At 35.7% G+C, this 17,925-nt stretch overlaps 1 protein-coding gene across 2 annotated transcripts in view; it reads right to left on the reverse strand.

Moving 5' to 3' along the window:
- Positions 1–17,925, reverse strand: part of PIK3C3 (phosphatidylinositol 3-kinase catalytic subunit type 3) — a 166,915-nt gene that overhangs the window by 33,785 nt on the left and 115,205 nt on the right. For both annotated transcript variants that reach the window (XM_005896350.3, XM_070361954.1), the window contains exon 21: positions 6,299–6,373. In XM_005896350.3, coding sequence (XP_005896412.2) covers positions 6,299–6,373 — 75 coding nt within the window. The remainder of the gene's footprint in view (positions 1–6,298; positions 6,374–17,925) is intronic.

A 17,925-nucleotide genomic window follows, 5' to 3' on the forward strand; every position in this document is an offset into this window, starting at 1 on the left:
GAGACATTGCCTCACACCAGTCAAAAGGGCCATCATCAAAATCCAGACAATAAATTCTGGAGAGGGTGTAGAGAGAAGGGAACTCCTCTACACTGTTGGTAGGAATGTAAACTGGTACAGCCACTATAGAGAACAGTGTGAAGTTTTCTTAAAAAAAAAAAAAAAAAAAACAAAAAATAGAGCTACATGTGACCCATAAATCCCATTCCTGCACACATATCTGGAGAAAAACATGATCTGAAAGGACACATGCACCCCAATGCTCACTGCAGGACTGTTTACAATAGCCAAGACAAGGAAGTAACCTAAATGTTTATCAACAGAGGAATGGATAAAGAAGATGTACAGATATATAAAGGAATAATACTCAGCCATTAAAAATGAAATAATGCTATTTGCAGCATCATGGATGGACCTAGAGATTATCATGCTGAGTGAAGTAGGTCAGACAGAGCAAGAGAAATATCGTATGATACCCTTTATAGAAACCGACTCACAGACTTAGAGAATGAATTTATGGGTATGGGGGGAAAACTGGGGGAAGGGATAGTTGGGGAATTTGGGATGGGCAGGAACAAACTCCTGTATTTAAAATGGATAACCAACAAGAACTTAACTGTACAGCACAAGGGACTGTGCTCAATGTTATGTGGCAGCCTGGATGAGAGGGGAGATTGGGGGAGAATGGATACATACATACATATATATGTATGTATGTATATGGCTGAGTCCCTTTGCTGTCCACCTGAAACTATCACAACAGTGTGAATTGGCTATACTCCAATATACAATAAAAAGTTTTAAAAACTTGATAAAAAAGGATTTTAAAAAGGAAGAAGAATCTTAATAATCATTTCAGATAATTACTTAGTTTTCTTTGCTACTAAGACAAATTCTCAGGCCCTATCATATGTAATTCTTTGCTACTAAAACAAATTCTCAGGCCCTATCATATCTAAGCCTGGGGACCAGCAGTGTGTATTTTAACTGGCTCTCCTGATGATTCTGATACACTCAGAAGCTTGAGGATTTCTGATCTACTTTATGCCGAAGAGTACAACTCTCGGCTTCAGTTAGGTCATTGTGGAGGGGACAGTGGCAAGATGAATCATCTAAATGATGATTCAGACCAATGGTTACAGTTTCCTTGTGTTGTTCAACTTCATTAGCTTAAAAATTGACACATTTTTTTGGTTATAGGGATTACTATGAAAATAATTTTTTAATATTTTCATTTATGAAACTTCAAATTCTTTGAAATACACCAAAATGTAATCTCTCTTCAAGTTATTCATTTTGAAGCAAAATAGTGTCTATGCAGCATTAAGGAATATATAATCTGATAAAACTTATATTAAAATATTTACTACCCTAATCTATAGTTTTACTTCAGTTTCAGTGACATGAATTAAGCTTTGTCATATAATAGGTGATCCAAAAGGAAGTAGACTGACTTTCCTCCACAATCTGACTTCAAATTTCTCCAACCAGACTATATATTACCTGAAAAGGACTGGCTTATTTCAGCTTCGGGGTATTTTATTGTACTGCATATTTTTCTCCATTTGCATCCCATACAAATCCAACACATTCTTAATGACCCCATCTAAATTACTCTTTCCATGAAGTAATCTCTGTCTCCTTAGGCACAATGAGTATAGCCCTCTATTACTTTTGATTACCTCTATGAGAAGAAACAATGCTCTTCTCAAAGAACCTTTTTTTTTTTTTTTTTTTAAGGCAGCTATAAGGAAACTATTAACATTTTCCTTATGACAGGTTTCAGTAAACAAAAAGACTTACTTCCTGACACTGAATATTTAAGAAACTTTCAAAAGAGCAGATTTTAAATAATGTTAAAAAGAAAACTATTCTCATGAGGACAAGTTCTCACTATTTAAACATCTAAAGTAATGATCAATAAAGACTAAAAAAGTATTTATGGATAAAAGGGAAGGTCTTATGTGCTTGGCTCTCTTCTGTATATATCAACTGAGAAACACAAATCAAACTGATAAATAATAGTATGTCCACAGTCTATAGTAAAAATAAGTTTTGATAGGATATAGATTTTTCTGTAACCTGCAGAAAGATAAAAAATGATATGAAAAAACCTAGTTCATTTATTTCTTTCCAAAGCATCTACTGGGTGCCTACTATGTACAAAACTTTATTTATATTCCCTTCTCTCATGTTGCAGAGAATAAACAAGCACATTAAGAAAACAAGTCTGTAGTTTTGGATTTTATAGTATGCTTAATCCTCCAAACTAAATAACAAGTGCAAACAGCTGAGAAAGCACTACCATTTGAATAGTAACTAAGTTCATTCTACTTAAGAAAGATTTTGAATATCACCAATTCATGATATCCTGAAAATATGTCCTGAAAAAAAAAAACAAATAATCATATTTATTTTTAAAATAAAATAAATCTTCCCCTGGGTTGGGAAGATCCCCTGGAGAAGGGAAAGGCTACCCACTCCAGTATTCTCAGCTGGAAAATTGGGGTCACAAAGAGTTGGACATGACTGAGCGACTTTCACATTCACTTTCACCTTAAAACACTGAGAGGATAGCATTAAATCATCAAACTTTTTCCTCTAAAAAGCTTCCTATATTATTAAATTAATGAGACTCTCAAAAGAGAATTCAGAGAGCAGTAACTTGAAGGCATTTGGATTCTGGAGTAGGAAAAACAACTAGAAATACATTGCTTGCTTCTCTCTAAAAATCATGATTCCAGCTGTTATCAATTATGATAACAGCTATATAAGTCAAAAAAGGAAGGCGTTCTTATTTTCTGGTGGTGAAATAAACAAAACCATAATAGCCCAAAAGGAATGTTTACTAGGTACTCGGTACCATACAAAATTCTACCATATTAAATTGTTCAACTCTCACACCAGGAGAGAGATTCTATTATTATACATTGAGAAGAAGAGACTGAGACACAGATAGATAACATGCTCAGTCATCCAATGGTGGAGGGACCATTTAAATTCAAAGAATTTGACTTCAGAGCCTGACATATTAACTCCTATAATGACATATTAACCCCTACAGTCCATGGAGTCGCACATAATAAGTCAAACATGACAGAGAAACTTTCATTATATATATGATATAGCTTAAATTTTGTGTGTGTGTGTGTTAGTTGCTCAGTCATGTCCGACTCTTTGTGACCCCATGGACTGTAGCCCACCAGGCTTCTCTGTCCATGGGATTCTCCAGGCAAGAATACTGGAGTGGGTTGTCATTTCCTTCTCCAGGGGATCTTCCCAACCCAGGGATCGAACCCAGGTCTCCCGCATTTCAGGCAGATTCTTTACTGTTTGAGCCACCAGGGAAGCTCTAGTCAAATTATAACATACGTAATTAACATGACTTGAAACTACTCTGAAATATGGACTGTTAGTAAAAAACAACTAGAGACACAAATATTTTAAAATAAATCATTATAAACTTCAGGAAGTTGAGGAATGTATTATACTTCCATTTGTCTTGATATAACTTGTTTTTCCTCACATAATCCAATTTCATTCAATCTAAACCCCAGAACTGAAAATATTTATCCCAGTGAGGAAGGTTTAAAATGCTGTTGTATAATATAAATGGATGAAATAATTAGAGAGATTAAGAAGAAATAACTTGGAGAAATGCTGTTTTAAAAGAAACAGACATGCTTCCTACCCAGGACATTTTAAGGTAAGCTTTTATTCTTCAAAAACAAAATTTAGAGCACCCTCTAGTGGAAAACTGGTGACAAGAAGTTTAAAATCTGTTCCTGAAATTACACAATTCAGTTTCCACAAGTGTCTATGCTGCTGCTGCTGCTGCTGCTGCTGCGTCGCTTCAGTCGTGTCCGACACTGTGCGACCCCATGGACTGTAGCCCACCAGGCTCCTCTGTTCCTGGGATTCTCCAGGCATGAATACTGGAGTGGGTTGCCATTTCCTTCTCCAATGCATGCATGAATGGTAAGTCGCTTCAGTCGTGTCTGACTCTCTGCAACCCCATAGATGGCAGCCCACTAGGATCCTCTGTCCACAGGATTCTCTAGGCAAGAATACTAGAGTGGGCTGCGATATCCTTCTCCGCAAGTATCTATGACCTGGGCCAAAAAAGTATATTAGATAGACCTTTCTTTCCAAATCTTAACTCTTAAAGTATCCCCATCAATACACATAGACACACACAAGACAGAACAGCTCTCAAAGTTCAACAGAAAAAGGTCTCTTATTTATCAATTTCTAAAAGAGACAGGTAAGATCTGTGAATCGTCAGCACCTAGAACAATACCTAAATATTACAGATATATTGCTACTCTATACATTGAAGAATTCCACTGTGGTTATAAAATGAATACAATATAAAAACAAATGTAATTGTTTTTGTAGTTTGATTCTGTGGTTAAAAGATTCAACTGAAAAAGAGAGCTAAAAAACAACACAGGTAAACATTTTCCAAATTATTTTTTTTTTTCCAAACACAGCATAACATTTTATAAAAAATATACTTTACTAAATGAATAAATTTGGCAAGAACCTCCAACTTCCAATTCAATTTGGTTACATTCTTTCAGGCTTTGATTATTAAGGGGATTGTATGGCCTTGATACAGACAGTTCCACATGCAAATTTTACCAGATAATTTTTCACACTAAAGATTTAAAGTTGAATATATGAAATTGCAGATTACATGAATAACACAGTTATTATATTAGCAATTAGTGAGGCTACACTGGATGTTAAATTCTTGGCATGAAAATTTGGAGAAATACTAATAGATAATATCATTACCTGAGAGACTATTTTAAGGGTACTTTAAAATCTACTTTCTGTGGAGGGCTGAAAAAACTTGGATCATATGGCATAGGGAAGAAAAAGCTCTATAGAAGAGAAGAAATATTTATTCATTAATTCAACAATAATTTATCAAACATTTGAGCTGAATGTTGTTCAAGGCTCTGGAGGCACAGTGAATGGACTGGGTCCTTGTTCTTAGGAACTTACATCCTGAATAGAAGAGGATGGATGATGTTAAGAAGTCAATAAGCTCCATGAGAGCTAGGATTTCTGTCTCTTTTGTTTGGTATCTCTAGCACCTAGAACAACACCTAAAATATAGTAGGTGCTTAATAAATACTTGTTGAATTGTATTTGAAAAAAAGATAACTTAAGCTGGTGGTAAGTGTTGCAAAGAAAACAAAACAGAGTAAGTAGAAATGGAGAGGGGTGGGGTGGCAGGTATACATTATTTCAGACTCAAGAGTTAGAAAAGGCTATTCTAAAAAAGATGCCATTCAAACTTAAGCTTAGGAACCAAAGTCTCGCGAAGATCTGACAGAAGAGCTTCCCAGGAAGAACAAAACAAGAGCACTGGCTCCACACAGGAGTGATTCCACATTCAGACATTCAAACCGGTTGGGCAAGCCACAATGCCTACATTAAAGAGTTCATATTTTAATCAAAGAGTTTGGGCAAAAGATACTGGTGGTTTCAAATGGGGTCCAAGCAGGGGAAATGAAGAGAGGGGTTAACTTCATTATCCATTTTAGTGAGCAGTAGATACAATCTGATAATATGTTCAATATATGAAACAAAGCCAATAGTGGAATTAAAAATAACTCCCAACTCTGAGGCTTAAACAACTGAGTAAATGATGTTCCTATTTATTAGGATGGGAAAATCAAGCAAGGAACAGTTTATTAGGCAGGTAGTGGAAGAAGAAAATAACTTTTACAAATAGCTGTATATTTAGGATTTCAAGTAAATAGCTAGTGAAATTGATTGAAATAGAGTAAGTTTGGAAGTTGTTTGCACAGAAAAGGTGTTTAAAGCATTGGGCCAAGGAGTTAATACGAAGAAGGAGGGTGAGAACACTTATTCCAAATACCTCCAAGAGGAAAAGGTAAAGAATTAAAGGTGGAGGTTAATGTGATTTCAGTGTTGACTGATACTGCGACTTATTGGTGTTGTCTGATAAGAGAAAGAATATTTAAACACTCTAAAACTAGAGCTATACAGTAATAAACTGGACTACTTGCAGACAATAAGGGCTTTCTACTAGAGGAGGCATTTCAAGAAGTAAAGGCTATATGATCATCTACAGGATTTTTACTATAGCAATTCTTAAAAAGTATAGGCATTTCCTTTGTATGTTCTTAAAAGTACCATATAGAGGGATTTCTAAGACTACAGTTTATATTCACTTAGGCAACTTATTTTATTACGAAGTAGATTCCACAGCAAAAATCATTGGCATATAAAATGTATATCTTCTACTAGCCATTATTACCTGTTTTTGTCAGCAAAAGGTTATCCAGGTGCCTGTCTCCTACTCCAAGAATATATGTAATCACGCAATATCCAGCTGCAATAACAGTTCAAAAACAAAAAAGCAAAAGAATTGTGAAAAACACAGGCAAACCAGGTTACACATACAACTGAATACAAAAGCAGTTTGAGCTAATTTAATTTTAAACTGATTACTACTCTTTTCAATTTCTTACCTAAATTTTCAAAGAAAATGTGTAATCTTTGATTCTATGAAGCAGTTATCACTTTAAACTCAAATTATTATTTGCATCAGAAAAAATGTCGTGCAAAATTCTGTCAAATTGTTAAAAAGTCATTTTAACCAAAGTTAAGTGAGATTGTAGAAACCTTAATTATAACACGTGTCTATCATTTCTCACTTCAAACTGGGTATATGTTAAGAATGACAGTGAATAAAGGGTCGCAGAAACATACATAATGAAGTCAATCATACCACAACCACACAATGACAAAAGTAAATGTAAAATTAAAACAAATTTTAGAGAAATAATCTTGAAGTGGCAGCAGAAAGAACAATGAATGAATTCACTTGAGTTGTAAAAACATGTATAAAGTTCATAGCATAATCCTCTAAATTAAGAAAAATTACATAAGCAGGACCAGTCATTGTCTCATTTTTTTCTTTCTCATAAAATCTGGAAACCTGGCACATGTTGAAAAATGCTCAAAAAATTTAAGCAAATAACATCTGTTTGAAGCTGAATTTTTTCTGCTCTGTTTCTCTCATTAATAACCTAACAATAAATAAAATTTGCAAATACACATGACTATGCCAGTATTTACAAACATACATTTATTTCAGTCACTATGGAAAATAAAAATCAGACCACTTTTTAATAACGGCATTAATCCTGTCTAAATTCAATTAATATTATTAATGTTCATTTAATACATGTTCTGAAGGCCATACCGGAAGTCCAAAAATGACTTAAGTAATGACATTACCGTTAGATCAATCTTCAATTATTAGGTTGGTACAAAAGTAATGGCAGTTTTGGACCCTTAATTTTAAATCATTATACCTAGGCTCAAACACATCTTTATTTATCAAAATACAACTGCTACAATCAACATGTTTTTAGCAAAGAGAACTAAGTTGGTTTATTCCTGGAGTACAAAGATCTGTGCTTTGGGATTTGATGAACTCTTGGAAAGCATTTTCTGCATGCTGCTGATTGCAGAAGCGTTTCCCTTGCAAAGAGTTGTCAAGATGCTTGAAGAAGTGGTAGTCAGTTGGAGAAAGGTCAGATGAATATGGCGGATGAGGCAAAACTTCATAGCCCAATTTGTTCAAATTTTGAAGTGTCGGGTTCTGAGATGTGCAGTCGGGCGTTTTCATGAGAACTAGGTCCATGCTGTTGACCAATGCTGGTTGCAGGCATTCCAGTTTCTGGTGTATCTCATCAGTTTGCTGAGCATTTTGTAATGGTTTCACCAGGATTCAGAAAACTGTAGTGGATCAGACGGGCAGCAGACTACCAAACAGTGACCATGACCATTTTTCGGTGCACCCTTTGGCTTTGGAAAGTGCTTTGGAACTTCTCGGTCCAACCACTGGGCTGGTTGTTGCTGGCTGTAGTTTAAAATCCACTTTTCAGCGTGTGTCACAATCCGATTGAGAAATGGTTCGTTGTTGTTGTGCAGAATAAGATGACACTTCCAAACAATGCTTTATTTGATTTGTGGTCAGCCCACTTATCGAACTTTTACACCTTTCCAATTTGTGTCAAATGCCAAATGGCTGTAGAATGGTTGACGCTGAGTTCTTGGGCAACTTCTCATGTAGCTGTAAGAGGATCAGCTTTGATGAGAGCTCTCAATTGGTCATTGTTAACTTCCAATGGCTAGCCATTATGCTCATCTTCAAGGCAGAACTTTGCTCATCTCCTTTGCAAAACTTCATGACCACTACATTGCACATTTGATAGCAATTCCTGAGCCACATGCATTGTTGATGTTGTGAGCTGTTTCCTCTGCTTTATGACTCATTTTGAACTTGAATAAAACAATCACTTGAATTTGCTTTGTGTCTAACATGATTTCTATAGTCTAAAATAGATATAAAATCCAAAGCAATAAGTCATTAGCAAAAACACATGAAGTGAGAAATCCACATTAAAAGGATGTATAAAATAACCACATTTATTTAAGAATTATTCCAATATCAAATGGCAAACGTTAACAATGTAAAACCGCAATTACTTTTGCACCAACCTAATTATAAAGTTATAATTTATTGAAGGCTAGGCTTTTAAATAGACACATTACATTCATTATGACTAACCCTTTTAATGATGTAAATTAAGTATTATAAATATCCACTGAATGAAAAAACCTCTGGTTCCAGATATTAACAGGATTGTCCAAAGTCACCAGACTGGAGTTTAAACCTAAGTTAGACTCCATCACTCACACCACTTTTGCACTGTACTTTGTGTAATTCCTCCTTCCCAGAGTGGCTATTTTTTAATTTTTTTAAATTTAAATTTTTTAATTTTTTAAAATTTATTTTTAATTGGAGAATGATTGCTTTACAATATTGTATAGGTCTCTGCCATACATCAACACGAATCAGCCATAGTTGTGTGTATATATATATATATCTCCCCTCCCTCTTGAACCTCCTTCCCCTCTCTCCCCCCATTCCACCTCTCTAGATTGTCACATGGCATCTGTCCGATCTTCTGAGTCATACAGCAAACCCCACTGGCTACGTAGTATACATATTACAGTAACGTGTATGTTTCTATGCTACTCTCTCTTCTTCCCACCCACCCCTTGCCCCCTGGGTCCACAGGTCTGTTCTCTGTGTCTGTGTCTTCACTGCTGCCCTGCAGATAGGTTCATCAGTATCATCTTTCTAGACTCCATACATATACATTAATATGATATTTTTCTGATTTACTTCACTCTGTATAATAAGTCTCTAGGTTCATACACCTCATTAGAATTGACTCAAATGTGTTCCTTTTTATGGCTGAGTAATATTCTATTGCATATATGTACCACAGCTTCTTTATTCATTCATCGGTCTACAGACATGTAGGTTGCTTCAATGTCCTAGCTATTGTAAATAGTGCTGCAATAAACACTGGGGTACAGGGTGTCTTTTCCAATTATGGTTTTCTCAGGGCATATGCCCAGTAGTGAGACTGCTAGATAATACGGTAGCTTTATTCCTAGGTTAGGAATCTCCATTCTGTTCTCCATAGTGGCTATGTCAATTTACACTCCCCCTAAACAGTACAAGGAGAAGACAATGGCAACCCACTCCAGTACTCTTGCCTGGAGAATCCCACAGATGGAGGAGCCTGGTAGGCTGTAGTCCATGGGGTCACAAAGAGTCAGACACGGCTGAGCAACTTCACTTTCACTTTTCACTTTCATGCACTGGAGAATGAAATGGCAACCCACTCCAGTGTTTTTGCCTGGAGAATCCTGGGGATGGCAGAGCCTGGTGGGCTGCTGTCTATGGGCTCGCACAGAGTCGGACACAGCTGAAGTGACTTAGCAGTAGCAGCAAACAGTACAAAGTGGCCACTTTGATGGGTGCAACACTCAGCAACATATTTAATTTCAAGTATATTTTTTAAGAGTAACTCACCATACCCTAATACTAGATATAAAAGTATATCTATTTCAAAAATATTCATATGTACCAAATGAATGAAAGATATTATCATTCCAAAAGCTTGTAATCATATTATTAGTCTAATAATTTTCACTTCTTCTGGTTGTTCAGTTGCTCACTCATGCTCAACTCTTTGTGAACCCATGGACTGCAGCACACCAGGCTTCCCTGTCCTTCGCCATCTCTCAGAGTTTGCTCAAACTCATGTCCATTAAGTCAGTGATGCCATCCAACTTTTGTCATCCCCTTCTCCTCCTGTCTTCAGTCTTTCCCAGCAACAGGGTGTTTTCTAATGAGGCAGCACTTCACATGAGGTGGCCAAAGTATTGGAGCTTCAGCTTCAGCATCAGTCCTTTCAAAGAATATTCAGGGTTGATTTCCTTTAGGAATGACTGTTTGATCTCCTTGTAGTTCAAGGGACTCTGAAGAGTCTTCTCCAATACCACATTTCGAAAGCATCAATTCTATGGCACTCAGCCTTCTTTATGGTCCAACTCTCATATCCATACATGACTACTGGAAAAATCATAGCTTTGACTATATGGACCTTAGTCGGCAAAGTAATGTCTCTTGCTTTATAATATGGTCTCTAGGTTTGTCACAGCTTTTCTTCCACAGAACAAGGATCTTTTAAATTTTCTGGCTGCAGTCACCATCCACAATGATTCTGGAGCCCAAGAAAATAAAGTCTGTCACTGTTTCTACCATTTCCCTATCTATCTGCCATGAAATGATGGGACTGGATGCCATGATCTTAGTTTTCCGAATGTCGAGTTTTAAGCCAGCTTTTTCCACTTTCCTCTTTCACGTTCCTCAAGCTCTTAGTTCTTCCTTTTAATTTGCTTTCTGCCATAAGGGTGGTGTCATCTGCATGATATTTCTCTCAGCAATCTGAATTCCAGCTTGCGCTTCATCCAGCCTGGCATTTCACATGATGTAGTCTGCATAAATTAAATAAGCAGGTTGACAATATACAGCCTCCTTTCCCAATTTGGAACTAGTCCATTGTTCCATGTCTGGTTCTAAATAGTGCTTCTTGACCTGCACACAGATTTGTCAGGAGGCAGGTAAGGTAGTCTGGTATTCCAATCTCTTCACGAATTTTCCACAGTTTGTTGTGATCCACAGTCAAAGGCTTTAGAATAGTCAATGAAGTAGTAGATGTTTTTCTGGAATTCTCTTGCTTTTTCTATGATCCAGTGGCTGTTGGCAAATTAATCTCTTGTTCCTCTGTCTTTTCTAAATCCAGTTTGTACATCTGGTATTTCTTAGTTCACATACTATTGAAGCCTAGCTTGAAGGATTTTGAGTATTACCTTGCTAGCATGTGAAATGAGTGCAACTGTGCAGTAGTGTGAACATTCTTTGGCATTGCCCTTCTTTGGGACAGCAATGAAAACTGACCTTTTCCAATTCTGTGCCCATAGCTGCATTTTAACAATCAGTTACAAATCAATTTCAGTTGACTAAACAAATCAGTTATTCTCAAAATATAGTTTGTAGTGTGACAAGGACTACTGGTTTGTCAACAACACAATATCCTATCTATATTCTTCCTTAAAACAAAACTAAACCAAGATTTTTGGGGCAAGAATGTGCCTACACTAAAGACATTTCCCAGGCTCACTTGAAGTTAGGCCTGTCCACTGAGATGTAGGCAAATAGAGTCTTAACGGTTAGCATTTTTAAGGCACGAACTAACCAGGAGACCTTGATTGACCCTAATATTCCTAAAGAGCTCAAACTCCAACCACATCGGCTTACACCTGGGCTTCTTACAAAGAAGAAATTAACTTTTATGTGTGTAAACCACTACAGTCAGGTCATGTTAACTTCTGCTGAAAGAAACTGTTAGTAGGCTACTGGGAGACTTGAGGGTCATTTACATAATGGATGAGGAAATACAGCTTGCTGGCCCAAACTGGTCTCCCTCTGTTTTTACATTTTATAAAGAAAACTTATTGGAACAGAGACATACCCATTTATTTCAATATATCTTGAGCACTACAGTGGCCTGGGTGAACGGCTGCAAAAGAGACCACCAGGCCTAAAAAGCATAAATATATTTACTTATCTGAATGGTTTTAGGGAAAAATGGACCGATATTTGATCTAAGGCATTACTATTCAACATAGAATACACAGATTGGCAGTTTCACTACTATCTAGAAGCTTGTGAAAAATGCAAACTTTTAAGCCCTACTTCATTCCTATTGCATCAGAATTTCCAGGGGGCAGTGGCCAGAGTGATTCTTATACATATCAAAGTCGTCTCTAGTGTTCTAATGTACTTGGGAATCCTGTGTGGAGATGCTGATCCAACATCAGCAGAGGAAAGACCTGAGAGTTTGTCTTACAAACAAGTGCCCTGGTGAAGCCAATGCTGCTGGATGATACTTGTGGTACTGCTACTGCTGCTAAGTCACTTCAGTCGTGTCCAACTCTGTGCAATCCCATAGATGGCAGCCCAACAGGCTCCCCTGTCCCTGGGATTCTCCAGGCAAGAACACTGGAGTGGGTTGCCATTTCCTTCTCCAATGATACCTGTGGTAGCCCTACTCTAAAACTGCTGCAAAATATGCAGTTTTACAAATGACTGAAAGCTCTCCACTTAAAAATTAGTGAGTTACTGAAGACATTACACCTGGTATTGGTAAAGAGAACTGAGAACATATTAGAACTTATTAGCACACTGTGTTCACTAATAAGGGATTCCCTTAGAAATCTGGCCTCCACTTGTCAAGGATACAAAATACAAAACTACTGATATACGCATATGAAGACAGCATCAAAAAGAACACTGTTACGTTATGATTGTGTCTGAGTTGTCATGTGATACTAGCTACTTTCTTATTAATTATTAATTAGAATTAGTTTACTTTTTATTACTACTTTGTTTCAAGTTGTTTAGCTATCTCTATGAAAATTATTCACATGTACAGCAATAGTATTTTTGACCTAAAATTTTCATATAACTAAACATGTATGAATTATGCTTGTCTCTACTGATAAAGTCAGAGAAGGCAATGGCACCCCACTCCAGTACTCTTGCCTGGAAAATCCCATAGATGGAGGAGCCTGGTGGGCTGCAGTCCATGGGTCACTGAGGGTCGGACATGACTGAATGACTTCACTTTCACTTTTCACTTTCATGCATTGGAGAAGGAAATGGCAACCCACTCCAGTGTTCTTGCCTGGAGAATCCCAGGGACAGGGCATCCTGGTGGGCTGCCATCTACGGGGTCGCACAGAGTCAGACACGACTGAAGTGACTCAGCAGCAGCAGCAGCTACTGATAAAGTAGGGCTTCCCTTGTAGATCAATTGGTAAAGAATCTGCCTGCAATGCAGGAGATCTGGGTCTGTGTCCTGGGTCAGGAAGACTCCCTGGAGAAGGAAATGGCAACCCACTCCAGTATTCTTGCCTGGAGAATCCCAAGGACAGAGGAGGCTGGTGGGCCACATTCCAATTGGGGTTGCAAGAGTCAGACACTACTTAGTGACTACTGATAAAGTAAGATGCTTTTATAAACTATTCTTTGTCATCAAATTTGCTTTTTCAGTAATTTTTCCTTGTTATTACTGGATTGTTTTCCAAGTAATAAAAAATGTATGAGAAAGAGCCTTTTACTCTGCCTCAGTGAGTTATGGTAATAAATATTTCTTGAAATGTCATTTCAGGAAATTTCTTTTAACATCAAGTGAGACAGCATATGATCTCTCTCTCTTTCATACATATTAATGGTGAAAGTGAGTATTTGGGGGTGTTTCAGTAATTTAAATACCAAAACTTAAGAGAAAAGATTACATCCTGAAAAAGATATCTGATGCAAGATTAGGATAAGCCTCAGAAACTGAGGACATAAACACAGTACTCAGGATGATTTGAGATGGCACAGAGAAGAACAGAAGAGTTTTAGGAAAACTGAAAATATTCTTTAAGTATAATGGGTTCCCATTATACTATACCTGTTCCAGACAACTTTGTCAAAAGCGTGCTTTTCATTAGCATTTTGATTCCACGTGAAATAAACATCTTGAAACTGATTTTGTAAAACAACTTTGATTTAAAGTAAAATATAGAGAAATATAGACAAATAAACAATACCATTTCCCTTTCTTTAGTAAAGATATGAGTGTGAGAATAATCAGTGTTCCCACATTACTTTCATGATACAGACTTGACACCCTGCATAACCTGGAATAAAATGTCACCATAACTAATCGTATTCTTCTTCTTAATCTCTACCAAAAACCTAAAATATTACTTTTTAAAATGAAAGTTATACATGTATCCATATGATAACGCCCAACAATCAGATTCTAGTACAATGCTGCATTGACTCCTCTTTAAATAATGGCTTTCAACCTCTAACATTACCTGGAATGCTACCAAACTCATTGAAACACAAAAAAGGTATTTTGTAATGTAGCAATATATATAGAAAGCAGAAGAATATTCAAAGTAAGATAAAGAGAAGGTCTGTTATCAAATCAGTTATCAGGATATGAATAAATGTGTAATGCTCTTATTAGAAAGAAGATCTAATTTGGAGTTAACTGTACAAGTACAATTTAAATAGCTTTTTTTTTAACATTAGAAAAGTCATATTCTCATTAGCTCTTGCGGAAAAGAGGAAACATTATATAAAAGGCACAATACTATGACATTTAGCACATATAAAATATTGTTCCAATACTCTCATTAAGTGAGCAGGGTTTTCAAATTTTAGTCAATATTTATGGATTATATGTATATTTCAAGTAAAAAAAATTAACATTTCTTCGCTGGGCAAAAATTCACATATTTTCTAAAATATATATATTATATATTACACATACTAGGGCTTCCCTGATGGCTCAGACAGTAAAGAATCTGCCTGCACTTTGGGAGACCTGAGTTTGATCACTGGATTAGGAAGATCCCCTGGAGGAGGGCATAGCAACTCACTTCAGTATACTTGCCTGGAGAATCCCCATGGACAGAGGAGCCTGGAGAGCTACAGTCCATGGGGTTGCAAAGAGTCGGACACAACTGAGCGACTAAGCACACAGCATACACAATACTATATGTATAGGTATGCAAAAGATTTTCTGCTACACTTCATAAAGGCTTGAGAAAAAAACAAAAAAAGACTGAGAAATTGGAAAACATAAACTAAATGAAAAGGGAGCAATAAATATGAAATAGAAAAAGTGAAACAAATTAATAAAAGTAAAAGATCATCATACAGTCCAATTGTTTTTAAACACAGCTGCTCATTAGAAACACACCTGGAGCTTTGGAGAACAGCAATATCTGAGCATCTGCATTTTTCAAAGACTTCCAAGACAATTCTGTTATGCACCTGGATTTTAAAAAGTGATTACAAGTTTTTTTATTAAATGGTAGTTTTAGAGATGTACAATTTCCTTTAGTATTTATCGTAAAGATGGTTTGGTGGTGCTAAATTCTTTGAACTTTTGCTTGTCTGGAAAGCTTTGGGTTTCTCCATCAAATCTAAACAATAGTCTTACTGGGTAGAATATGCTTGGTTATAGGTTCTTCCCTTTCATCACTTTAAATATATCATGCCATTCCCTTCTGGCTTGTTGAGTTTCTGTTGAGAAATCAGTTGGTAACCTTATGGGAGTTCCCCTGTATGTTACTGGTCGCTTTCCCTTGTTGCTTTTAATGTTTTGTCTTTAATTTTCATCATTTTGATTACTATGTGCCTGAGTGCGTTCCTCCTTGGGATTATTTGATCCACTAGTTTGACTTAGTATGAATAAAATGCTAGATTTCTAATTTATATTTACTCAAAACTGATATAGTTCCATGTATTCTGGCATCTAGTATTACTGCTAAAAATCTAGAAAATTTATTATCTTAGTTTTAAAAAATTTTTGAATGAGGCTTGAAACTTCTAATTCAATTTTGAGAATATAAAGAAATATTATGTTGTAAAAAAAAAAGGAAGCTAACAAGTGATACAATATTATTAACTAAAGTACAGATTTTGTTCAAATTTCACAAAATTTTATGCTAGTATTCATTATTTGTTTTCATATCTTATTCAAGATTCCACATTGTATTTAATTGTATTGAGCAGCTTTAGTCACCTGCAACAAATTCTGGTAAATTCTCTTCATTTTTATTCTAGTACAAATATTTTCTAATTTTCCTTATTATAGCTTAGATACACCCATCATTAAAAAGTGGACATTTAATTTCCAAATACATGGGATTTTTTTTTTTTTTAACTTTACACAATTGTATTAGTTTTGCCAAATATCAAAATGAATCGATCACAGGTATACATATGCTCCCCATCCTGAACCCTCCTCCCTCCTCCTTCCCCATACCATCCCTCTGGGTCGTCCCAGTGCACTAGCCCCAAGCATCCAGTATCGTGCATTGAACCTGGACTGGCATCTTGTTTCATACATGATATTTTAAATATCTTTAACATGAACTTCTCATTTTGATACTAATTTCTCATTTAAATGTTTTCTTCTCTGCAATCATTCTCTGTGTTTTTTTCAAGCTAACTTTATTAAGTCTTTCAGTGACTCAAAGATCTCTCTTGGTAAAGTCACACTGCACTTGAAAATATGTGGCTTATTTTCAAATACTTTTTGATACTGATTTCTAACATAATTCCACAGTGATAAACAAACAGCCTTTGTATGATTTCAATACCTTTAGACCAAGAAATTTTTGCACTTTGTCTTATGTCCCTGGATATGTTCCAGTGTCTCCTAGCTTACAGTCTATGGGAACTTGAAAAGAATTTGTATCCTACTGTTGTGTGAAAATTGTATGAATCCTACTTATGTTGAAGTGGTTCACAGTGCTTTTCAGGTCTACTATATCCTTCTATGTCTCTGTATATTCACTCTGTTAATTTCTGAGAATTTGATACTGAAATTCCAACTAAAAATATTTATTTGTTTACTTAAAAAATAATTATATAGTAGAACTATATATAACCTTGTTCTGTATTTTCCAAGTTGCCTGTAAATGTGTTACAATACTTTCATAATTTAAAGAAATAAAAATGAAAAGTTAACATTTCTTTATTAAATATATATGTATGATATAAAAAAGGTACAGTAACTACATGAAAGTTAAGTAAAAAGACAGAAGGTAATTGACTGATGGCATGCAAAATATCTCAAGTAATAAAGTAATGAAAACTAGGTGTGGCTAATTAAAGATTCTTTTACATGCTTTTCATTCAAAGTAGGAACTATCTCCTTTTCCCTTGAAGCCAGGCAGGTTGTGTGACTCTTCTGACCAACAGAATATGACATAAGTGACAAACTACCAGCTTCCCAATCCAGGCCTTCAGAAACCAAAGTTTCTACTTCCTGTCTCTTAGAATTCCTTTCAAACCCAGCTCTGAAAAACACAAGTCACAGGGAAGCCTGTACAAGTGACTTGATTAACCAGCTTGGCTGAAAACAGTATAAGCTGCCAGCCATGTGAGTGATCTATAAAGCCTTTAGAAGATATATTAATTTTTTAGATCTTAGAAAACATAGAATGAATGGAGAAAAAAATGGATGGAAGAGAAAAGGGAAAAAATAAAGAAGTAAAGCAGGGAGGGAAGGAGAGGAGAGAGAAATACAGCGTAAGAAAAGGGGAATATTCTCTCCTAAATGCTTCAATCAATTAAAAAAAATTTTCAAATCAAAATACACTGTATGTGATCATTTTTACGGTTGAACACATTTTCATGGGTAAACAGTTACCTGTAAAATGCTATGTTTCTTAGTTTAAAATAAGAATTAAATGCATAAAGAATTTGAATATATATACACACATTTTATTTCAGTGTTTTAAAAGTTCCTAAGAATATTACATTTTCTGTATACTTCTCAGTCAAAAATATACCAAATGTAAGTTTAGAATAAATTATGCAGTACAAAATAATCTGGAATACAACCTCATAGGAGCACTGTGAAAAATAAA

The sequence above is a fragment of the Bos mutus genome, chromosome 24 (genome assembly GCF_027580195.1).
Source record: "Bos mutus isolate GX-2022 chromosome 24, NWIPB_WYAK_1.1, whole genome shotgun sequence".
NCBI classification, from domain to species: Eukaryota; Metazoa; Chordata; class Mammalia; order Artiodactyla; family Bovidae; genus Bos; species Bos mutus.